Source organism: Phytophthora infestans, genomic scaffold (assembly GCF_000142945.1).
Source record: "Phytophthora infestans T30-4 supercont1.7 genomic scaffold, whole genome shotgun sequence".
In the NCBI taxonomy this organism is placed as follows: Eukaryota; Oomycota; class Peronosporomycetes; order Peronosporales; family Peronosporaceae; genus Phytophthora; species Phytophthora infestans.
This window is the reverse complement of record NW_003303752.1, coordinates 2,474,084-2,496,466: the sequence shown is the minus strand read 5'-3', so window position 1 is coordinate 2,496,466 and position 22,383 is coordinate 2,474,084. Positions and strand designations below refer to the sequence as shown.

Here is a 22,383-nt window from a genome sequence, read left to right as displayed (position 1 = left end):
GCACGTGATTAAGCAAGAACACGGAACACGGTGGAACACCATGTACATGATGGAATAGAAGAAACGGCACGAAGCACGAAAGGTCACGGACCATGAAAGAGGACAAAATCAATGAGGGCACCTAGCGATTCTGAAATGCACGAACCACGGAAGAGCGCGCAACCCTAAAAAATGGGAGGGAAAGCGTATGACGGGGTTGTATGGGCCACGGAAGAGAGCCGAAATATTAACACCCCACATAGACCACGTAGCTGTGACAACGCACGGAAAAAGAATTATTCCGTTACACCACGGTGGAGCACGGAGCACGGTCGACGGACCAAGCATGAACCGCGAAAGACCATAAACGGGAGGTTACCGAGCATTAAAATACGGTACCAGGGTAGGACCGGAGCTCACCGAACCACGGAGAGTAATATTACAATAGAATATGATAGCACAGACGGCGGTCCCACGGGAGGACGCTTCAGGAGAGCAAGATGCTACATCACGGAGCACGATGGCATGACCTGATACCGTGGTCGACAAATTTACACTATGAGCTCGCGATAGCGTGGATAGCAGAACAACACCGCGATTGCACGATAGCGCGATAACGCGGTCGATGAATCCACACCAGGAACGCACGATACATGGGCGACAAATCAACACCGCTACGGAAAAGCACCCATCGACGAGGGTACCGGTTATGAGACGCCATGTACCATGAATGATTTTGGACCACAAACCTGTGGAGCTCACGTAAACCCTTGGGAGCACGAAATAGCTAGCAGCTACGAAAGAGGTGGGGTAACGAGAGAGCATGAAACCAAAGCGATAACACTTAATCACTAAGCGGGGTGAGCTACGGGTGAGCTTGAAACCACGAAGCCAGGAAGGACACGGAAGAGCACGGGCCACGAAAGAACACGACATCCAATATGTAGTACAGAGCATCGGTAGGCTACAAAACCACGATATCTTACACCGTCACATGAGACTACGGAATGGTAGGGGCTTTAAGTAGCGAAACTACGTCGTACTGAGGTGGCTGAAGCCTTGAGGTACAAGATCCTAAGCGAAGTCACGCTGCACCACCAAGTATTTAAAATTCCGGACACCACACATCAAAAAAATCATGCAACCGCCGTCGCAAAGCGGCGGCGGAGTGATTTAAGGTACTGATCGAATACCCAAAGCTGAGAAGGAGGACGGAGTTTACACTGAAACCTTAGTGTACAAATAGATCTTTGAGCGTAGGTAGGAATAATTGTTTCACCGTTTTCCACGTCGTTTCGCTAACAAACGAAGAAAAATCTCGACTTGCCGGAGCGAAGCGGAGGCCAGTGGCCTTCATGGGTGAGAATGTGGCCTCTCTCTAAATACAAGACGGTTTTACAGTGACATTTCTCCTTTTAATATTTCTCGTGATGAATAAACACACAAACATCAGCCCGTCGGAGCGAAGCGGAGGCGGGTGGCCTACACAGCTGGGACCCACCACTGACCACTGACCCACCGCCGCGAAGCGGCGCGCTCGGCAAGTACAGCCTAAGCATCAACCTCTGTGAAGCGCCAAATTCGTGTCCACGGAGGGCACCGTCCCGCCTCGGTGTAGCCGTCACTGTCAGAATCACTATCCTCCAGCATTAAGTGCCCATCGGGATTACCGTCTGCCTGTTCACTCATCGTTCTAGCTGCCACTTGTTAAATGTTTGTTTGATCTACTTTCTACGCGTAGGTGGCCAATGTTGTCAGTTGTAAAAGTAAAAATGCAACATGTTGAAGTCTGGCTGTAAAATAAATATTTTATCGGATGGGTACATCGACTGTATTGCTAAAAAATTTCTTGGCCAACGCCAATAAACTGGCATTTGCGCCTAGAAAGGAGTGTCTTCTCAAGCACTATGAATACATCGTCATTGCACTACTATGTGGGTGTGCAGCAGTCTAAGTCAGTTCAACACGTATTCGCGTCGTATAATGCTCGCTAAATCCTCACGTTAGTAATTGACCAATGTCGACGCTTACACTTCGCGCCAGGTTCGATCGGCCACAAACGTTGGTAGCCTTAACTCGATCGATTTTTTTAACGTGAGGAATTGCTGTTTAGATATGTCAGAGCTTTGATTGGTAGAAATGTGGGAACTGTGTAAACGCGCTGCAATTCGCAGTCCCACATGGTTTTGCCAAATAAATCGGCCACCTAAGATCTTACCAAACTCAAGTATAATGTATGGCAATGATAGTAGCTAGCACAATCACGAATTCATAGATGTGTCAGAGCTTTGATTGGTAGAAATGTGGGAGCTGTGTAAATTCGCCTAACGTTAAAAATTGATCGAGTTAAGTCCGCCAACGTTTGTGGCCGATCTAGCCTATGCACGGGTTAATCTTTCTCTTGCGAATATGCATACCTCTATCCGCTGCCAACACAGAATACGTGCACGGTCTTGCCTGGCGTGTCGTGCGAGTGCTCAAACTGCTAAAACACTTAACTGCGCACACCTGCAAAAACGAAATCTGAGAGCGACGCCCGATCAAAATGTGTGGGATGGTTCTTTTACAGTGCACGACTGTAACTGCATCATTTATTGCAGGAATGAGACAAACTTCAACTTTCAGACCATCACTCTTGCACCATCACTCTTGCTGCAGCATCCAAGCTCGTAACGTAAAAGCACTTCATTAGTGGCCCTCATTGATTAGAACACTCCGAGGGTCTCTCTCTAGGTTTCCGTCTCCTCCTCGATCTTAAGCGTAGCAATCGAGAGGTAATCCTTCACAGCCTTTAGGAACGCAGTCACCTTGTCCATATCCTTCACACCAGGTGAACCTTTCACTTCCACTCCACTGCTAACATCCACCCCAACGGGGTGACCGACCGATAGAGCCTTCACCACGTTCTCAGGGGTAAGGCCACCAGCCATGAGGCAGGGAAGTCGTGCCTGCGCAAAGATGGCTGCAATCTTCCAGTCGAATGTGACGCCAGTGCCGCCCTGCTGACCCTTCACGGTCGTATCAAGCAGAATGTAGTTGGCAAGGCCTTCCTGAACCTGCTGTAGAACGGCTTCTGCGTCCACGCCGTCGCAGAGCGTGGTGTCGGGCAGATGCAACGCGCGAATGGTGGGGTACTTAATGTCCCTGCAGATCTGAAACCCCTCGTCGCCGTGTAGCTGTACCAAGTCCAGTCCGATTTCCTTTGCAGTCGCGTTCATCTCGGCAGCTGTCTTGTTGACAAACACTCCGACCACGAGAGGTGCACGCGAGCAAGCTTCACGCAACGCAAGGACATTTCTATGAAACCAGTCGTTCTTGCCGTCCAAGTGAGTCTCCACAATGTCTGAGAGAATAGGGCCCGTGCGCTCCCCATACTCCCACACAGCCTGGGCAATGGCCTTGGCTTCCTCCACTTGGACATAGCGGGGTGAGTGTTCCGCCATGATGATACCAATCATATTGGCACCATTACGCAAGGCCGCCAGCGCGTACTCCACTGTCGTGACGCCGCACACTTTGGCAAGCGGAGGAGCCAAAGCGAATTCGCCCGACTCGGTGTGACGCGTCACATTCTGCAAGAGATCCTTCACCGTCGCGGCAATATCACCACTCTTCATCAAGTACTCGCCCACCAAGATGCCCCGGGCGCCGCACTTCTCGTACTTGACCACGTCTGCGTGCGAGCGAATGCCACTGAGAGCAAAGAGCGTAACGCCGTCACGTCCCAGCGAAAGCCCACGCTCACGAATAGCGTCTGCAACGCGAGCCGTCGTGTTCATGTCTACCTTAAACGTGCGGAGATCGCGGTTGTTGACGCCAATGAGTCGAGCCCTCGCAGCCAGAGCGATGTCCAGCTCCTGGATGCTGTTCACCTCGACCAGAGCGCACATACCGAGATTGTGGGTGGCCTACAAACCAACAAGAGGCTTGTCAGTGTACAGTAAACCCACTACATGTAGTGCAAGCGGGGCGACGTACGTCAATGAGCTCGATAAGCTGCTCCTGGGACAGCAGCGCAACGATGAGCAACACGCAATCCGCTCCGTAAGCGCGGGCCTCCAGCAACTGGTACACGTCGATGATGAAATCCTTGCGCAGGATGGCAGGACGCTGACTCATGCCCTCGACCACCTCCCGGGCTGCCCTCATGTCGTCTAGCGATCCCTTAAACCACTTGGGCTCTGTCAGTACGGAGATCATACTGGCACCTGCGTTGGCGTAGGCCTGCACTTGCTCACGCAGATTGAGCTCCGTGGCGATGTCACCTTTGCTGGGGCTCGCACGCTTAAACTCGGCAGCCAGAGCCACGTCGGACCACCCCTCTCTCTGCCATAAATACAAGGAAAAAATACAGTACAGCGGTAGCTGCGTTAGACGCAGATTCTTCTCCAGATTCCCTGCACTGCCGGACGCACCGTGGGTGCGTTAAGGCGGTCAAGCACGGGCAGGGTCGAGCCGAAAACGACCTCCGCGTGCTCGATCTTCTTGGCCAGATCATCGGCGGATATGACCTGCTTGGCGGCCGCCACGTCCAGACGGCGCTGCGCTGCGATCTCCTCCAGGATGTTACCCATGCTTTGTGTTTGTCTAATTTGAAAAGTGTGGCTGAAAATGGGCACAATTTAGAGTTTAGTATTTGTACCCGTATTTGATCATGTGACGCTCACGATCGAGGTGGATGTGCCAAGGATGATGACCTCCAGGAGTAGACTTTGCCTTGCCATGATCCTCCAGCCACCTCCATTCGAGTCGCATGATAATCACTGAATAAACACTTTGGATTTTCTAACAGCGTGACACGACACAAGTTGACGCTGAGAGCTTTCTCCTATTAACGACGTTGATCTGCTCACAATTTCGTGCCTGTCTCCATCTCAGCTGCTTTACGCTTGGTCGGCGTCATGGACTGCTGCTCTTCTTTCTTTGCAATTACTGAAGCGCTACTGAAAGCTTCCATCGATGGCTTTTTGCCTTTCTTAGGGCTCTTGGTCTTCAATGAGGACGAAACTGTGGCATCAAAATACAAACGCGAGCAAATTATTAACCACAGCACTGCAACTTATCCACTATTAATATTGCAGCAGCAATCCGAACCTGTCGTAGTAGCATTCTCCGACTTGACCCAGCCGCACTTGACGAAAAAGTCGTAGACCTGGCCAGTTTTGTTTACATCTTGTACGAGGCACCAAAAAAAAGTGAGTTGGCCACACCACTCCGAATAAATGTGTACTACGCACCGATTTGCACCGTCTCCTTGGCCATCTTCTTGCTCAAGTAACCCAACCGATAACACTCGCGAACCAACGCGTCTTTGATCACCAAGTAATGCTACAAAAAAAATAGACCGCAATAAAGTCAGTTGGCTAGCTAAACGCGCGCGCGAGCACCAGCAAGAAAAAAGCAAATACCTTTGGCAGCAACTTGAGCTTGGAGCACAATTCTTTCTCCTTCGGAGTCAGCAAGTGGCAGCCTGGAGTGCCCTCAACGGAAAATGTTGCTGCAATCGCGTTGAGTCCACCTGCAACTGCACCGGATCCTCTCGTTCTAGAGCTTTCTGCACCCGCATCGCTACTCGCACCTTGCTCCCGATTCTGCCACCTGTTCGCACGATCGCGGCTCGACGTCGTGCGACCCGACTCGTATAAATATGAGGCACTGTCCCGCTGCTTCTGGATCGCCTGGTCTAGTTCGCGCTTCTTCTTCTCCGCGTCGTACAATTCAGCCTCAGCCAGCGTCTTGACTCCGTTTTTGCGGTATTCCTGCAGCAGCAGAATCTGTTTTTTGAGTCTCATCGCTGTGATCAAGCCCTCCACGAACTTCTCGTGGTCTTCCGGCGTCTGAAAGCGCGCGAACGGCCGCACCTGGGCCAGCAGCTCGCGTTCCTCCTTCGGCCGCTTACGCTCCGTATGCTGATGTAACTTATAATCCAAAAGCCCTCGCTCCACCACAAACTTCTTGCGCTCCATACGCTTCGCTAGTTTCTGGTTGTAAATCTGAATGACCTTCAGCTTCAACTCGCGTTCAGCAGGGTGATCTCCTTCCGAGAACTCCATATCTGCCAGAATTATCTCAGCTTCATTGTCATATTCAACGTCAAAATCTCCACGCAGCGGCATGTAGCCAGCCAGTTGGCTGGGCCCACTCCGCTCTCCCGGGGCACCTCTCACCACTTGATCCGAGGCCGCGATCATCTCCGCCGCCTTCTCCTCAATGCTTACATGATTGTCTTCCTTGCTCCCCTCCCCATTGCTCTCCTCAGTCACATCGCCAAGGAATCTAGGCACCAGATCTTTCCAGCCCAAATACGCCGTCAGATAATGCTTTTCGCATTTTTTATCCGTCTTCGTCGCAACATGCTCGGCAATGTCTTTCCAGTTGCCCATGCCAAACACCTCGATGCCCTCGAGCAGCAGCAGCTCCTCGTCCGCTGTCCACACAACATTGGCAGCGTCATTGCTGGTGGCGAGGAAGGCAGCAGCATTTGTGCCAACCGCTGGGGGCGTAACCGTCGCGCTTTCAGTCGTGAGCAGCTCGTGTACGAGGGGGAAGGCCAAGCAGTCCGAGACTGTGTATTTGTGGTTCTTCTTGTGATCGCCCAACTCGATCCCCACAGCAAAGCATTCAACGCACAGCTCAAAATGTGGCTGAGATTTGCACTCGGCGCACGTGATGCGGATGTTACGCGTCAGGTCCTTCTGGCAGTTGAGGCAGAATTTGGTCTTCATGGCTGCGGGTTTAGCTGGCGGTGGATCGCTCACTAGGGTCTCAGTCGTCTCCGCCTTCGGAGGCGCCCTACGCTCCACTGTGGGTGAGTCCTTGGAGTCCTTGGACTTGCTCTTCTTGGTGTGGCTGCGTCGAGCGGAGCTCACCATACTGGTAAGGCGGGAGAGGTGCAAATTGACTTGACTACAGTATGCGAAGGTTACTGTGGCGCTTCGGTGCCACTGCGTAAAAAAGAAACTATCATCAAGCATATATCATTGTATAACAGAGGTTTAGTTTAAGATAACAGAGATTCCGCCCAGAAACTGAAAATGTACATGGCACTCGTTATTTCGCCCGATTCATGTGAAAGAGCCAGGCTCACGGTACCCAACTACACCGACGGACAGAATGCAACTGCCATTAAAATTCAACGTAAAACGGGCGCTGCCACTTGCAAATCTACCAAATAAGCCAATCAAAACAGCTAAAACGTTACATTGTACAGCTGAACTGCAGTGGTTATTCTGCACCAGTCACTTGGTAAAATGGAGGCGGTACGTGTAGCTGAAACCACCTCGGAGTTCGAGTCCGAACGCCGGTCGGAGCCCCCACCTGAGCCTCCGTCACCACCAGAAATCGTGGCGATTGCAGACCTACTTGACGAGGTATACGCGGAGCCTAAACAGCGTCGGATGCATTATACAATGAAGAAGAAACGACATGCTCTTATAGCAACACAGGGTTAACGTCAGCGCGAGGCTGCCACGTCTCAAAAAATCCCTCGATGGACTTTAACGTCATGGAGGAAGAGCGAAGACGATATCTTTGCGTTTAAAGGCAGCGAGAAGACCCTGTCGCGGGCACCAGGTCGCCGCGAGATAATACCGCTTAGCGCTATGCTCGTCAACTTTATGAAGGAGACACGACGCGAATCCCTGCCGCTTACTGCATCTCTAATGGCCGCGTACATTCGAGAGGAGCAATCAGAGTGGCCGGAGGACTACTTGAAGGGCAAGAAGGACGAATATACTGCGTATCAGTCTCTACAAAGGTTGCTACGACGTTTTGCCTATCGGCATGGCTTCGTGCAGCGCACACCGCACGGTTTAAAGGTAGTGCTTTGACTTATAAATTGTATGAAACTGATCTAATTTGATCATTTTGATATTTTATTTATAGGAAAAACTGGAAGACTTGGTAGAAGTACGGGACAGTTTCGCTAAACTTTTTAAGTCTAAGTACAATAGCTATGCTGCAAGCGAAGTTTTTAATTGTGACGAAACTGGAATTTACTTCGACGCACCGCCGGGCAAGATACTATCCGAGAGAGGTCAGTCTTCAGCTATTACAGCTCAACAGAAGCATTCCGCTCGATTGACGGCTGTATGCACTATCCGCGCGGATGGCGTGAAGCTTCCACTGCTCTTCATTTTGCGTGGAGAGCAAAACGGCATTATCGAGAGAGAAGAGCTGCCTACATACCCCGACGGTACATATTTATTCTATCTTATTATTTATGCTTGTTATTTACTAACTGACGGGGTTACGGTAATGGTTTTTAGGACATATGTATACTGTTCAGACTAAAGCGTGGATGGATGCCCGCGTATGGAAGTTTTACCTACGCTCACTACTGCAGCAGCACGTTACACGCTCTTCTCTACTACTCGTAGATAACTTAGAGTGCCATGTCTCGGGTGAGTCCAAGGCAATCGTGTCAGACGAGCTTATGTCTGTGCTCCAGCCACTACCTAAGAATGCAACCTCGGTTTGCCAGCCCTTAGATGTTGGTATCATGGGGCCTTTGAAAGCAAAGCTCAAGGCTCTGTGGTTGTTCGAGAATGCTACAGCAAAGACTGCTAAGGAAAAACGCCTAGCTACGATAAAGCGTGTCATAACAGCTTGGGAATCCATTGAGGCAGCCACCGTCACGAGTGCCTTTAACAAAGCACTTAAAAGCAACTTTTAGTGCTAAATACAACTGCCTACCTAACTTTGCCAAAAACTCTTGGTAATTTGCTACTGTAAAAAAAAGTGCTGTGGTCATCTGACCGCTTTTGTACCAGTGGGAAAGTGGCAGTTGCATTCTGTCCGTCGGTGTACATCCGATCGATGACCGACAGTGCCCGACTCAATATAAGAGCCGGTTGAGCAATCGTGTGAAGCGCATGGCTGCTATACGTATATTCGGATGTGAAAGACTTAGCACTGAGCGTGTGAATAGTGTTTGCGGGATTCTGCAGTGTTCTACGCTGATAGTGTGTGGCGGCATGTGAAAGACTTAGCACTGAGCGTGTGAATAGTGTTTGCGGGATTCTGCAGTGTTCTACGCTGATAGTGTGTGGCGGCACGTACAAACTGTAAGGGCAAACACAAAGATTGACTTGTTTAGAGTGTTAACTAAGCGCACATGCAAATGTATCTGTAACGTAGATTCTGAAGTTCCTTTCTGGATAGCATGCAGAGACCTTTTGCACCGGCAATCTCTTCAAACGCCACAAGGACGTAAATTTTACAATTATAGCTGTCGACTTGAACCCCGAGGTCTGTATGGTACGGGCGGACTCGAAACTTTCGTGGGGCGTAGTCTGGTAGCTGCACTAGAAGAGCCTCCGTGAGTGCTCGGACTTTAAGTGTATAGGTCGAGCCCATTGGATCGTAGACAGCCGCCTCCGCCATTTCCAGATGCCGCACCAATGGTTTTTACTTCAGCATACGGGGATGAAGATTTTCTCATTCGTGACACTGGCAAAAACATCAGCAAAAACGGCGGCAATCCCTGGCATTGCTTCGCCTTCAACAGAGCCGATTATACTTGGATCCACGATGATTACATCACTTCGTGATCCAAACAGTTTAGCCATAACGATGTTCATGGTGTCTTCACTAAGGCATGTTTTACCTACAAGGTCCAGAATGGCTGCCTGCATATTATACAATAGTTAATCAGAATAATATGATGAAGCAGGCCAGAGATGGGTATTTATACCTTTCTGGAAGACACAGGAATCGCTTTTGCTTTCGTCGTCACGTCTGGCTGCTCCTGCACCCGAAATGAGGATGGCATAGGCAATGAAAAGTCGACAGTGTTCACCCACTTCGTCATTTTTCCCACTTGGTTGATGGTCTTCATCGCTGTGTGCCAAGACTTCATAGTCCGCATCGTGCTTGTCAAGTACACGCCGAAGCCAGGTATATCGACGACCAGATCTTTTTCGGCAGTACCTTTGTGCTTTGACTGGAATGCTGTGACTTTTTGGTTGCAGATGCTGATTTGTTCAGGACGCAGTATGCGCGTGATGGAGGCTGGAGGGATAATAGGCTTGGTTGGTGGTAGCGATGCTATCGTTCGTACAGTCGGGGCCTTGAACTTAGTGCCGTACTCAATCACCTTAAACTTGTTGAGAACTGCAGCCGCAGATGCGTAGGTAGCTTCGCCCGACAGTGCGGTTTCTACGGATGCTAGGCACAGGTTCAACGAATGAAGCTCGGAGTCTTCTTGAGCAACAACAACCGCCTTCTTACGTGCCGCCTTCTTCGCTTTAGCAGATTGCTTCGGGCGTCCTCTCGATCGTGGTGGGCTGGCAATAACGAACGTCGTTTCTTCGGTTGCTGTTGGAAGAGTTCGTGAAATCCCCGACTCAGACCCGACTGGGACTGATTGGCCCGATTCATGTGGAGGTTCCGACTCAGACTCGACTGCACCCGATTGGCCCGACTGCGGTGAAACGCCACTTGGCTCCTGGAATAGGCCGACTTCTTCAGGTTCTGATACTAGATCGGTAAGCAACTCATCGCCACTCGTGCTGTGGGCATGGCCAGTGAGAAGTGGTTGATGTGGTTTTCTCCCAACAGCAGTCTCTGGTGCGTGGGTAGTACTATATAGTTGTGTTAGAGGCACCAAAATATCGGAAAGCTGCCCACTCGTTTGCGAAAGCTCCAGCTGGTTTGTTTCTCGAATAGGATCTTCAAATTTACCATCCTTGAACTGACCAACCACTTCTTGGAGATATTGCATTGCCTGTCGATACTGGGTCATACCTAGACCAGCCATCGTGTCACAGATCTCCGAGGCAATGGGCAATGCTTCTCGGAACTTTCGATTCGAATCCCAAGGGCGCTCGCGCCCAGGAAGAACAGTCTTCACCTCAAATGAGCTAGGTTCATTTTCTGCGCTACTTGAAGTGCTATTTTCCAGTGCTGAGCGAACGTTTGAAACCAACCACCGCTTGTTTAATAGTAGCGTCGGGATAATTGTTTCTTGACCAAGAGCTTTGCGAAGGAAGAAAACGTGTCGGCATGGTAACAAACGCGTGCTCATGAACAAACATGAGCAAGACCAGTCGCGCTTGGTGACACAATACTCAGCATTACGCTCATCCAGTGCGTCATCATCTTCACACACACTCTTGACGAAATACACCCCAGGGCAACCTTCGTAAAAGATATACGCAGCCGGTCCAAGGGCATCCGGATATTGCATGTGGATGAGCTCACACGCATGTTCGCTCACAATGTTTGCAACTAAGGACATCTCACTGTCATACTCAGGATGGTGCACGACCACAGTTTTGTAGATCTCCGAGAGAAACAGTTTTTCCTGCAGAGTTTGGTAGTACATTATGGACGCAATGCATTCGTCCACTGCCATGATGGAGCCCACTCATTCCTTGAGTTGTTTCCACGAAGCTTCCATCCGATTGTTCGTATTGTTACCAAGTGTGACAGTATTCTGACGTTTATACGCACACCACTGTCCACGACAATCATCCCAATTCCTCCGAAAGTACGCAACAAATGGGTGCTCAACGTCCGATGCCGACGCACTCCCGACTGAAGACCCGACAGCACCCGACTCACTCTCGACTCCACCCGACTCACTCCCGACTACGGCAGCTCTACTACGTTCCACCGCTGGCTGAGCGTCGCTTGACGCCACGTCAGTAGACGTTGCAGCAGAGAACCCAATCGAAGCAAGGTGGACCATATACTTGAAGTGCTTCTCGTATTTCGCCTCCGTCTTCGCATACACAAGCAAGCTCACCACCCCTCCAAGCTGCTCCTTCTGGGTCTTGTAGAATCCATAATTCGCAGATGCAATTTCTTCGCGCAGATACTTCAACACATGGAACTGACATAGCAGCACAGTCACACCAGTAAAAGCTTCTTTCAAGACAGAGAGCTCCGTAAAATCTTTGTCCACCAGTACACATTGCAGCCTCGACAACGCCGGATTGTTTGACTTGAATTCTTCTAGGGCCGTGAGCAACGTAGCGTACTGCTCATTCTGAAGAAGCGCGTGTTGGATAAACTGTCCCTTGCCAAAGGTATCATGAGCCATAAAAGAAAATACTTTGTACTTGGATCGATTGGTTCCATGCGTGGCATCTATCAGTAGAACTTCAGGAAACTGTTCGTACAGCAATCGCATATGTCTGGTCTGGAGCGTGATACACGTAGCTACTTTCTGGAGAATAACAACAGGTTAACTAAATATATGTTCCCAAAATTGTAGCAAACAGGTCATTTTACCTTTTTGTTGATATCGTCAAGAAATATTCGACCAACATTACCGGGTTTGTCGCCGAACTCCTTCATCCATTTTTTCAGGCGCTTCTCGCTTGAGGATGGACCATCTTTTATCTCTCGCTTTCAGTTTACGAACCAAGTTGTGTACGTCTTGCGAGTTCGGATTGCTATTATACTTGTCTGTGATGAACCTCAAAATACCGGTCTTCTTGGCCCCAAACCGACGGAGCACGTCAACAGTTTGTATGGCGCCATCAGTCAGCGCTACCCGCTTGGAAGAGTGGGCTCTGAAAGAGTTTTCATGTAGCCGATGGTTATGCTCCAGCCGACAGCGTGTGATTCCTACTGCAAATGTCTGGTTGGCCGAGTCAACTAACTGCACACAAGCATTTATCTACGTAACATGATTACCTGATTAGCATCAGATTACACCCGACTAGACCCGACCAAACAATACTTGCCTTTGCCTGGCAACCCTTCGCTCGAGTCTCTTGACGTGGTCTCTTCGAGGCTTGAGACTTATAGGATCCAGCGTGAGTGCAGATGAATGTCCTGGAATACTGCACCCAAGACTCAGGGATTGGTGGTGCCTTTGAATGCTGTTTTCGAATTCGCTCGTTGCGCTCAGACACTGTGGTGTTACTGCGGCTCCGGAAGACCTATCGTTGATACACAAACAAAATTGGTAAGCACCTAACGAGAAAGATACAATGATCTCAACGTTCTCATCGTTACCTGAAATGTTTGGGCTGAATAGGCCGCCAAGTACTGGTCAAAGGCTTCAATCGACGAAAACTCAACCTTGTTTGGCGATGCGGCCAACACACGACTGGGCCCACCACTTTCGCTTGTGCTGCTAGTAGACTCCGGAACGTCTGAAACACTCCGAGCCCCCGACGAGCCGTCTTCCGCCGAATCAGCACTACTTGCGACGGGCGTTGGCAACCAGATGTTGTCCTGGGAGTTCTGGGATCTCTCAGACTTACCACTGTCGCTCTCTTCCAACGCAGCGGCCCCCGTCAGCGGCCGCTTATGGGCTGCGCGCACGCGGAGATCCATTCAGCCCCGTACGGTTCCCGCTTCCCCCTTTTGAAGTTTTGTGGCTGGCAGCGCACTGATTCCAACGGGTATACGCAATATACGCCGTACGGATGTAGCTCATCGGAAAGGAGCCGGGGATTGTGCAGGGGAAGGTTAATTCAGTCGGGCGAAATACTCACTGTCTATGTACATACAGCTTATACATTCGCAGCCGTTCATACTTTTAGCTTCTATAGGCAGAACATACGCTGTACTCATAATTTACAAGAATCCATACTCAATACTTACTTGATATCCTTTGGGAACTTAGAAGGTCCACCCTTTTCAGTTTCTGGGCGGAGTCTGTACATGTATTGTGAATTATTTTGCCGAACGTGGCTGATTTAAAAGTATAGGTATTTCGTACTTAGACAAGCCGTTAGTATGTTCAAGTAATTTGCCCAGTTTTTGTCGTTTTCGCGTCCGTCGAGTCGTTTCAACCGGCGTCGAAAAGTTCGAGTTGAACGCTCAATGCATGGGGGGCAACGCTCTAGTGTCGCCATATATGTCTTGAAATGACAATGATGTTGCTTACTTGCCGAAGCGGCGCTTACGGCGGTTGAACTCAATGATGATGTCCTGTACGTCGTCCTTCGTCACCTCGGGCCACATTTTATCCATGAAGATCAGCTCCGTGTACGCGATCTGAAACAGGAGAAAGTTGCTGATACGAAGTTCGCCCGACGTACGAATGAGGATGTCCGGGTCTGGGAGCCCGCTGTTACGGAAGACGAGGTCGAAAGTAAGTATACAGGTTATCACTGAAACTTGAGTAGGCAGTACGTACGCTGTGAGCATGCGCTGACTTAGCAAGTCCTCATTAATATCCTCAACGGAGACCTCGCCCTTGGCAACCTCTGTGGCGATCTTCCTGCAGACACCTACAATCTCATCTCGTGCGCCATAGCTGTCACAGCCTAATGTTAACTGGCCTGAATGGTTTAAATAGAGCCGATCAGCACCGGATATCGTACCTGACGCAGAGGTTGAGGCTGAATCTGGAGCAAGCCTGCGTCTTAGTCTCGATCTCCTTGATCGCCTCAACAATATATGCAGGCAGTTTACGTCCATCAGATACCAAGACACGCACGCGTACATCCCTCTTCAGCGCCTCAGGCACAATCTCATGCATGAACTGGTTGAACAAATTCATCAGTGCGTCCACCTCCGACTGCTCGCGATTCCAGTTCTCTATAGAAAGAGAAAGAGCAAAAGTCAGCCCTAAGAAGCTCATGCAATGAACGACACAGCTTTCAACCAGCTCACCTGTAGAAAAAGCATACACTGTAAGTGCCTGCATCCCCGCGTCGATACACCAGTCCGTGAAATTGACAAGCGTCTTGCTGCCATCCGCATGTCCTCGCACGCCTGCTCCGTACTTGGCCTTTCCATAGCGTCTATTTCCATCCATTATGACGGCAATGTGACGCGGAATTTTTTGCTCACCCGCATCTCTCAGCATCGCCGTCAACGTCGTCTTCTTCTCCAACACCGTAAAGTCAGCGTTAAGCAGGCTCCTCAACCAGCCGACGAGGCGCCAGACCGAAGAGGGCAGCACCTTGTGCCAGCGCACCGACTTGCCGAGGCCGCTGACACCCGAGGCTAGTGAAAGGCTGAGTAGCGTAAGCATAAACACAAGAGTAATGGGCATGCCAGCTAGCCACCACATCTCGAAGCCGTTGTGAAAGCTCTTGGCCAGCCCCAGGAAGCGACTCGCGTCCTCCAGCTGCGACAGCGTCTGCCTTCCGAGACCCTCGCGCGGCCAAATCACGCCGCTCGCGTTCTCGTCCATGGGTCTAATAACCTACAGAACTGGGTAGACCTGGACGTATCAATGCAACTGCACAACTGACTCTGGGTAGACCTGGACGTATCAATGCAACTGCACAACTGACTCGCACGTCCAAAGTGCTTGGCCGTATTTTAGCCAATCATGATGCTATCATTCTTCCAAATAGAGGGCCCTTTATCCACCGTCCACTATTAAGCTGACACTTTCGAACAGCTCCGCCAGTCAAGAATATCATGGTGTTGCTACAGTCGCGACTTCGTCTGACGCGCTCTGCGCTGCCTCCAACTCGTGCTCACAGACACGACCGCTTGCTGAGGAGTTTCAGCGTGTCCTTTTCTAAAGTTGAGGCTTCGTCTTTGGGCAACTCACCGTCGGGCTCTAAGCGATTCCGCCAGCACGTGAACCCACTCTCTATGACCTACCGCCAACCCGTGGAGCTGCCCGAGTGGACGCAATGCTTCGCAGACACTTTATTGCCCATACACCTGGACATTGGCTGTGCTCGGGGTAAATATTTGATGGATGTGGCGGAGTCTCAAGCATCCGAGCGGAATTTCGTCGGCGTCGAGATACGTCGCAATGTGCTACGAGAAGCAGAGCGAGAGTCTAAGCAGCGAGGACTCCGCAATTTGGCCTTCGTGCATGGCAACATGAACTTCCACCAGACAACGTTGCTGCAATCTCTACCTGGTCCTGTTACAAGCGTGTCTATCTTCCATCCGGATCCGTGGATGAAGAAGCGCCATATCAAGCGGCGACTAGTGACGGAGGAGTTTGTGAAAGAGATGGCCACACATTTGCCAAATGGCACGCCGATCTACGTGCAGACGGACGTCGAGGAACTATTCGAGTACATGGTGGAGGTTTTCGAGATGTCGAGATTTTACAGCTTTGATACCTTGTCTATGAACCCGCTAGGAATCCCCACAGATAGAGAGAAATTTGTCTGTAACGAAGGGGGAGACATCTACCGAGTCAAGTTCATCGTGGACAAATTAGAAGATGGAAAGGATTCCTGAGAGAAATAGAGGGAGCTGATCTAATTAACGGGTTAATGTACCTAACTACCGTATAGACCTGTTTTGCTTATTGAGATTATTCTGCGCGGACGCCTCTGCTGCACCAGCGACTCCAGATTAGATATGCATACCTTGAAGGTTATCGGGCTGTGCTTATTTGCCAAAGCGGCGCTTGCGGCGGTTGAACTCGACGATAATGTCCTGCAGGTCCTCGCGTGTCACCTCAGGCCAAAATTTGTCCATGAAAATGAGCTCAGCGTAGGCAATCTGGAAGAGCAGAAAGTTGCTGATGCGCAACTCGCCCGACGTACGGAGCATGATATCCGGATCCGGTAGACCGCTGCAGTGCAATAAGACGAAAGTAGACAGAAGAGTTAGCTCAGATATCCCAACAATTAAACGAAAGAGAGGACACGAAAACGTACGCGGTGAGCATGCGCTGGCCAAGTAGGTTTTCGTCGATGTCGTCGATACTCGTTTCGCCCTGGGCCACCTCAGTAGCGATTTTCTTACAGGCTCCGACGATCTCATCACGGGCCCCGTAGCTGGAAAAACAAAAGCATCACCCGATGAGAATGGGGAACTGAATGTAAAACCTAGAGATAATACACCGGTGCTTGCCTGACGCAAAGATTGAGGTGAAAGACGTTGCATTGTTGGGTCTTGGCCTCAACCTCCTGGATGGATTTGACTAGAAAAGCTGGCAGCTTGCGGCTGTCTGAGACTAGCACCCGCACTCGGATGTTGCGAGTGAGTGCTTCGCCAAGGATGTCGTGGATGAAGCCATCGACAAGCTTCATCAGGGCATCGATCTCAGCCTTCTCACGCTTCCAGTTCTCTGAAAATGATACAACCACTTCGGTTAGCACCGTCGGAGACCATGGACGAATCGACGCACCCGTTGAAAAGGCGAAGACTGTGAGAGCTTCAACACCAGCATCAATGCACCAGTCGGTGAAGTTCATGACAGTTTTGGTGCCGTCCGAATGGCCACGAGTACCCGAACCGTATTTGTTCTTGCCGTAGCGACGGTTGCCATCGATAATGACGGCGATGTGGCGAGGGATCTGTTGAAGACAGCAAAATTGACCGACTGAGTAAGCACTTGATGACCAGGAAGACAGGGCGAAGGTATCGACGATTATCGCAAACCTTGAGATCCTTCTCCATCTCCGGCATCGTGGCGGCGCTGTTGCTGCTGCTGATGGCTTCGGCGCCCATGGTCCTGTGCTCGTTCGGGTCAAATGGAGAATGAGACTGAGATCGGCGAGGGAACACGGCGCGACTCTGTCATCCGTTGGCGTGTCGTGTACCGAGGGAGCCAAAGACCACCAACACACGGCACGCACTTCAACGCGCGATGCCTCGTCGTCGCCTCGACAAACACAGCAATTGGGATAGATGGCAGGTCACAATCCTCGCACCAATCGAAGCTTTTGCAGCGATGCACCCCGATATTTGAGAGGGCACAAGCGCATGGGTGCGAAGGGATAGATCCTCCGACAAGACTCATTGCGGTTTTAGGTCGAAGTATCATAGTAACAAAAAGCTGATCTTATCTTTGATCTATTACCATGTGCCAGCATATCTGCGTTTCTTCGTTTCGTCACTGGAAAGTGAGCGGCCTCCTTGTTCGGACGGACTCCAGTGGAAACCCCACGAACGATGGCATCTTTTAATGTTCTTGTTGTTTGTACCTCGCTAACGGTTGTTTGCATGCGTTTGAAGTTGCAGATTTTTTAGTAGATATTTTCATTGGGACGTCATACTACTACTGCTGCTGCTTTAAATACAAGATGACCAGAGTGGTGCTGCGTCCAATTTTTGAGGTACTGCTTATAGCTGCTGTTGGTACGTAGCACTAAGTGTACCCTGGTTACATGAAGTGTGACACTTCACACTTCAGGAGTATGACATGTCATACTCCGGGATATTTGGTACAGGGTACCAAGGTCATCCATTAGATAACAGTCTCAAAAAGTGTGTCTTAGCGTATGGTGCTTGATTTCGCATAAAATCTAATTTTATGCGAATTCCATGCCTTATTCCGGAAAACATGATTCTTGGAAAAGCACATGCTTGTTTTTTTGCATTTACCCTGCTGTTTTTAGTATCTTCGCATCTCATGCTACTTCTGGTATAAGTACGATCCTATGAAATACAGTTGGCTACATTTGTGACCCAAAAATTAAATTATGGAGGCTTCTACCCAAGAGTCGGTCTATTTCAGCGACACCTGGGTTCTGCCTATACCTTAGTTATGAATTACTCTTTGTTATCAATACCGGTACACTATTGTACTGGCGAGATGAAATGCACCACCATTTTTTTGTTTTGCTCATAAATACAAAAGTAATTATCGGATTAATGCCGGCAGACCCGCAATGGAAACAGGGTAGCACAGAGATCACAGACAAACACACGTTGTTTGACTTTCTTGTATTTTATTAAAATGGTGGAAGCTCAAACGTCTGCGGGAAATTGATGCTGATCATGCATGCACAGAACATTTCTTGCGATATTTAATAAACAAAGAAGCCTAAAGTGACAAGCTTTACGCCAGAATGCAGCTTGGAATGCAACGCATCTGCAGAAGTTGGTTTTAGCTACAGGAGCAGCGTAGGGATTGCTGCATGCAGTGTTAAACGCATCGCCGACAGCCCCACTTCCTAGGATCAAATGTGCATAGAAATGAGTAAAAAGGGCATTGTTGATTGTAATACTAAAGTTTGTAAGGACCAAAACATCTGATGCCGTATGTCAAGAACATAGCCTCGATTTTTTGGGCGGAACGAAAGACACGCACTTTTCGATTAAGTGTAGCATGTGAATTTGAGCAGATATTCAAGGATGATTATGACTACTTAAGAGAAGAAATCATTATCTTTCCAACAAAAAAAAGCTCATATAAATTGGGTAATTGGGTGAGAAGTTGTGAAGGGGCAATGTTTGGTGTTGCATTTCATCTCGCCAGTACAATATCAGGTACTCTACAAGTGCAAATACAGCAGCGAGACACTTCATCTTCCTCACTTTCCAACTTGCCAATGAGGTTGGAGGTCTCGTCCTCCCACTGATGGTTGAGGCGGTCGAACACTTGGCTGGCTGTACTGGGCATCTTGGTAATTGACAAGTGAATCTGAGCTTCCTCTCTGTGCTTTGACTTTTTTCCAAATTAAATGGCCAGGATTTCGCGAAAACCAGATATATTATAGATAATACGATGTCGCACTAGCTTCAGATACATATTTTTGCCAATGATACCACGCTGTTATGTATACTTGAATATTACAGCTGCAGCCTAGTTATATTAAAAGTGATTGAGCTATATGCGAAAATATCGCAGCTTAGAATTATTAAGGCGTTTTAAATTTGAAACTGTATTGTTTGCGCCAGATAGCGTTGTATCGTGAGCAAATACTGCTATATAAGGTACATGCACATAACTGACGAAAAATTCACTTTTTTAGCCTGTGGCCTATTGGTTAAATGACATTGCATTTCTATAGGTAACTGATAGTTTGTATTAACCTCAAACTTAACCTACCTATAAATATACTCAGTTTACAATCTACCTTATTTAGGTCACTTCGCTCTCTTTAATTAAAGAGGGGACCTGTGAACTGCCGTTCACTGAGAGTTTGTATACTCTCGGAAGATAACTTCCTCTAGCGCAAGGTGCTGTGTGACCCCGTCACACTTGGTAGCACTTGTAGTCAATCCACGCCATCGCGGGTAGACTACCTGAACCTCCGAAGTTCGTTGCCATGGATAGGAACGACTTCTCCCATATGAACGACTCTCAGTTCGAGTCGGTTCGGAAGATGGCAGGCATCTTCGGGATGGAGGCCCTGCAGAGCCTGGTGGTATCAACACCGGCTGAGCAGCTCGAGCGCGTCAATGCATTCGACGCGTACGAGCAGGGCCTCATCGCGCATGTGCGGGAGAACCTGCAGGCTCCGGCGGCGGAAGCAAACCCGCCTCACCCGAAGCCAATACGGCTGAAGGTAAAGCCGTATGAAGGGAAGGAAGGCGAGAACCTTCACTTCTGGGTCCGAGAAGTAGAGCTCGCGATGGACGCGGCTCTGATCTCGACCGAGCAACTGCGTGTTGCTTTTGCACTCTCCAACCTTAGCGGTCGTGCTAAGAGTTGGGTGTACACTCGGAAAGCGACATCCCCTGGATGTTTCACATCCTGGGCTCAGCTGTGCGAACAGCTCCGAGCCGCGTTCCTCCCGGCGAACTACGAGTACCGCCAGCGTTCGCGCTTCCTCGCGTGTAAACAAGGAAGACGCGAACTGCACGAGTATGTGCAAGAGATACGGGAGCTCACGGCGTCCCTAGTGGGAAACCCACTCAATGAATACATCAAGATGACTGTGTTCATGGACGGCCTTCGAGTGGGCCCCGCACGCACTCAGCTGTTCCGGGTGCAGGCAAGCACCCTTGAAGAGGCGATTCAAGTGGCTCTTCAAGAAGAATACAGCCATCGCCAGGCGCGTACGCCGGCCTCAGCGTGGCCTGGGAGTTCCTTGTCGGCTCCCGGTCGAACAAGCCCCAACGGACCAGTTCCCATGGAACTCGGGTCCGCCGAACAGCGTGACATCCGCTGCTTCGGCTGTGGGAAGATGGGCCACTTCAAGCGCGACTGTCCCGCGGAAAGACTCCGCAGACGGTCCTTCCCCAAGCCCGTCCTCAAGGGTCGCTGGCAGAAGCCAGGATCCCGGGGACAGGGGAACGCAGGGAACCAGTAGGGGCGGGGCGCCCTACTGGGGAAGAACTAAGTCTTCGTGATGGGTGCGCGGGTGGCGCGTACCACGGGGACTTAGCCCCTGAGAGTCTTCGCACTCTCGAATCGGCGAAGAGCAGCGGCGGATTGCTCGTAGTACACGGATGTGTACGGGGGTACGATCACCCCTTTAGAATCTTGATTGACTCTGGGGCGTCGAAGAATTTCGCACGCCGCCAGACGGTTGCTCGTAACAGCAACAAGTTGTCCGAAGCTTTGCGAGAAAGCAAGGGCAACGGGACGGTGTCAGTGCGACTGGCCGACGGGAAGGTCGTCACTGTCCCCAACGTCCAAGTGGATCTGGCTGTCAAGTTTGAAGACTTTGACAGCCTCGAACAGTTCACTGTTCTCGATATGGATCCATATGATATGATCCTGGGCATGCCCTGGCTTGAGAAGCACGAGCCCTGGATCGACTGGCGAGGCAAGGCAATCGGTGCCAGCCGCCCTGCGCAGTCCGACAGAGCATTGGTGAGTCATGTTCCCACCTCTGTCAGGACCCGGGGCGCCCGCGAGGGCTGCCAGGGTACCAAAGCATCCGGCAGATGCTTGGGAGTCGTCGACGTATATGACGACTCCGAGGATGTTTTGATGGTGGCCGCGCCCAGAAGAGGCGCCGGCCAAGTGGGTAACTTAGGTCCACAGGCGGGTAACTTAGTTCCGCAGACAGCTGCAGCTGTCATGAACACTGAGAACAGCGTGTTCAGAGTGGGTAACAGAGTTCCACTCACGGTCGCCCAGACCATAACTGAAGAGGAAGACGTCGGATACGCTTCCTGTGTGAGTAACACAGTGCCACACGCGGTCGCCCAGACCTTAACTGAAGAGGAAGGCGTTGAACACGCTTCCTGTGTGGGTAACACAGTGCCACACGCGGTCGCCCAGACCTTAACTGAAGAGGAAGGCGTTGAACACGCTTCCTGTGTGGGTACAATAGTACCACACGAGGCCACGAGTGCCTCGGATGTCGTAGCGACGACATCCCTAGACGTGGGCAGCAAAGCTCCCCGTCACAGCAGCAAGTCCTTTGGCAGAAATCGTATGGTGTCCAACATCGTTGGGATTCCAAAGAAAGTTCCTACTTCTGGACATCAGCTGTCTCGCTCTGAGTGGGTACGCTCTGGAAACTCGACTTTGCCTATCCGTTGGGTCAACGACTATCGCTATGTGAACTCGCAGTCGATTGTTCCAAAGATCCCACTGCCTCGCATCGACGAACTCTTCGATCAGATGTCTGGTTGTGTCATCTTTTCAGTTCTAGATTTGACTCAAGGATATCACCAGATGCGTATCGCGCTCAAGAGTCGCAAGTATACCGCCTTTCGCACGCACGCTGAAACTTACCAGTGGTGTGTAGCTCCTATGGGATTGGCCGGTATGCCTGGTGTTTGGTCTCGCCTCATGAGGGTACTCTTTGCGAAGTACCGATTCATTGTTGTCAACTTGGATGACATTTGTGTCTTTTCCACCAATCTGGAAGAGCATGTTGA

The 22,383-nt window shown here is 50.3% G+C and overlaps 5 protein-coding genes across 5 annotated transcripts; 1 reads left to right on the top strand and 4 right to left on the bottom strand.

The window, feature by feature from the left end:
- Positions 1 to 2,636: 2,636 nt before the first annotated feature.
- Positions 2,637 to 4,553, bottom strand: PITG_05318 (N-(5'-phosphoribosyl)anthranilate isomerase indole-3-glycerol-phosphate synthase, putative; the record flags this gene model as incomplete). The annotated part of the gene is made up of 3 exons (XM_002998939.1): positions 2,637 to 3,887; positions 3,958 to 4,305; positions 4,395 to 4,553. 3 exons carry the CDS (start codon positions 4,551 to 4,553, stop codon positions 2,709 to 2,711), a joined length of 1,686 nt encoding a protein of 561 aa, XP_002998985.1.
- A 275-nt stretch (positions 4,554 to 4,828) lies between these two features.
- On the bottom strand, positions 4,829 to 6,851 carry PITG_05317 (transcriptional adapter 2-alpha, putative; the record flags this gene model as incomplete). The annotated part of the gene is made up of 6 exons (XM_002998938.1): positions 4,829 to 4,986; positions 5,074 to 5,151; positions 5,217 to 5,307; positions 5,388 to 6,185; positions 6,243 to 6,732; positions 6,811 to 6,851. 6 exons carry the CDS (start codon positions 6,849 to 6,851, stop codon positions 4,829 to 4,831), a joined length of 1,656 nt encoding a protein of 551 aa, XP_002998984.1.
- A 6,789-nt stretch (positions 6,852 to 13,640) lies between these two features.
- On the bottom strand, positions 13,641 to 14,944 carry PITG_05315 (undecaprenyl pyrophosphate synthetase, putative; the record flags this gene model as incomplete). The annotated part of the gene is made up of 4 exons (XM_002998937.1): positions 13,641 to 14,011; positions 14,081 to 14,200; positions 14,256 to 14,482; positions 14,552 to 14,944. 4 exons carry the CDS (start codon positions 14,942 to 14,944, stop codon positions 13,825 to 13,827), a joined length of 927 nt encoding a protein of 308 aa, XP_002998983.1.
- A 380-nt stretch (positions 14,945 to 15,324) lies between these two features.
- Positions 15,325 to 16,104, top strand: PITG_05314 (tRNA (guanine-N(7)-)-methyltransferase, putative; the record flags this gene model as incomplete). Its single annotated transcript, XM_002998936.1, has 1 exon — positions 15,325 to 16,104. The coding sequence occupies one exon, from the start codon at positions 15,499 to 15,501 to the stop codon at positions 16,102 to 16,104; it is 606 nt and encodes a 201-aa protein (XP_002998982.1).
- A 1-nt stretch (position 16,105) lies between these two features.
- PITG_05313 (undecaprenyl pyrophosphate synthetase, putative) lies at positions 16,106 to 17,325 on the bottom strand (the record flags this gene model as incomplete). Its single annotated transcript, XM_002998935.1, has 5 exons — positions 16,106 to 16,444; positions 16,530 to 16,649; positions 16,714 to 16,942; positions 17,003 to 17,171; positions 17,257 to 17,325. 5 exons carry the CDS (start codon positions 17,323 to 17,325, stop codon positions 16,258 to 16,260), a joined length of 774 nt encoding a protein of 257 aa, XP_002998981.1.
- Positions 17,326 to 22,383: the final 5,058 nt, after the last annotated feature.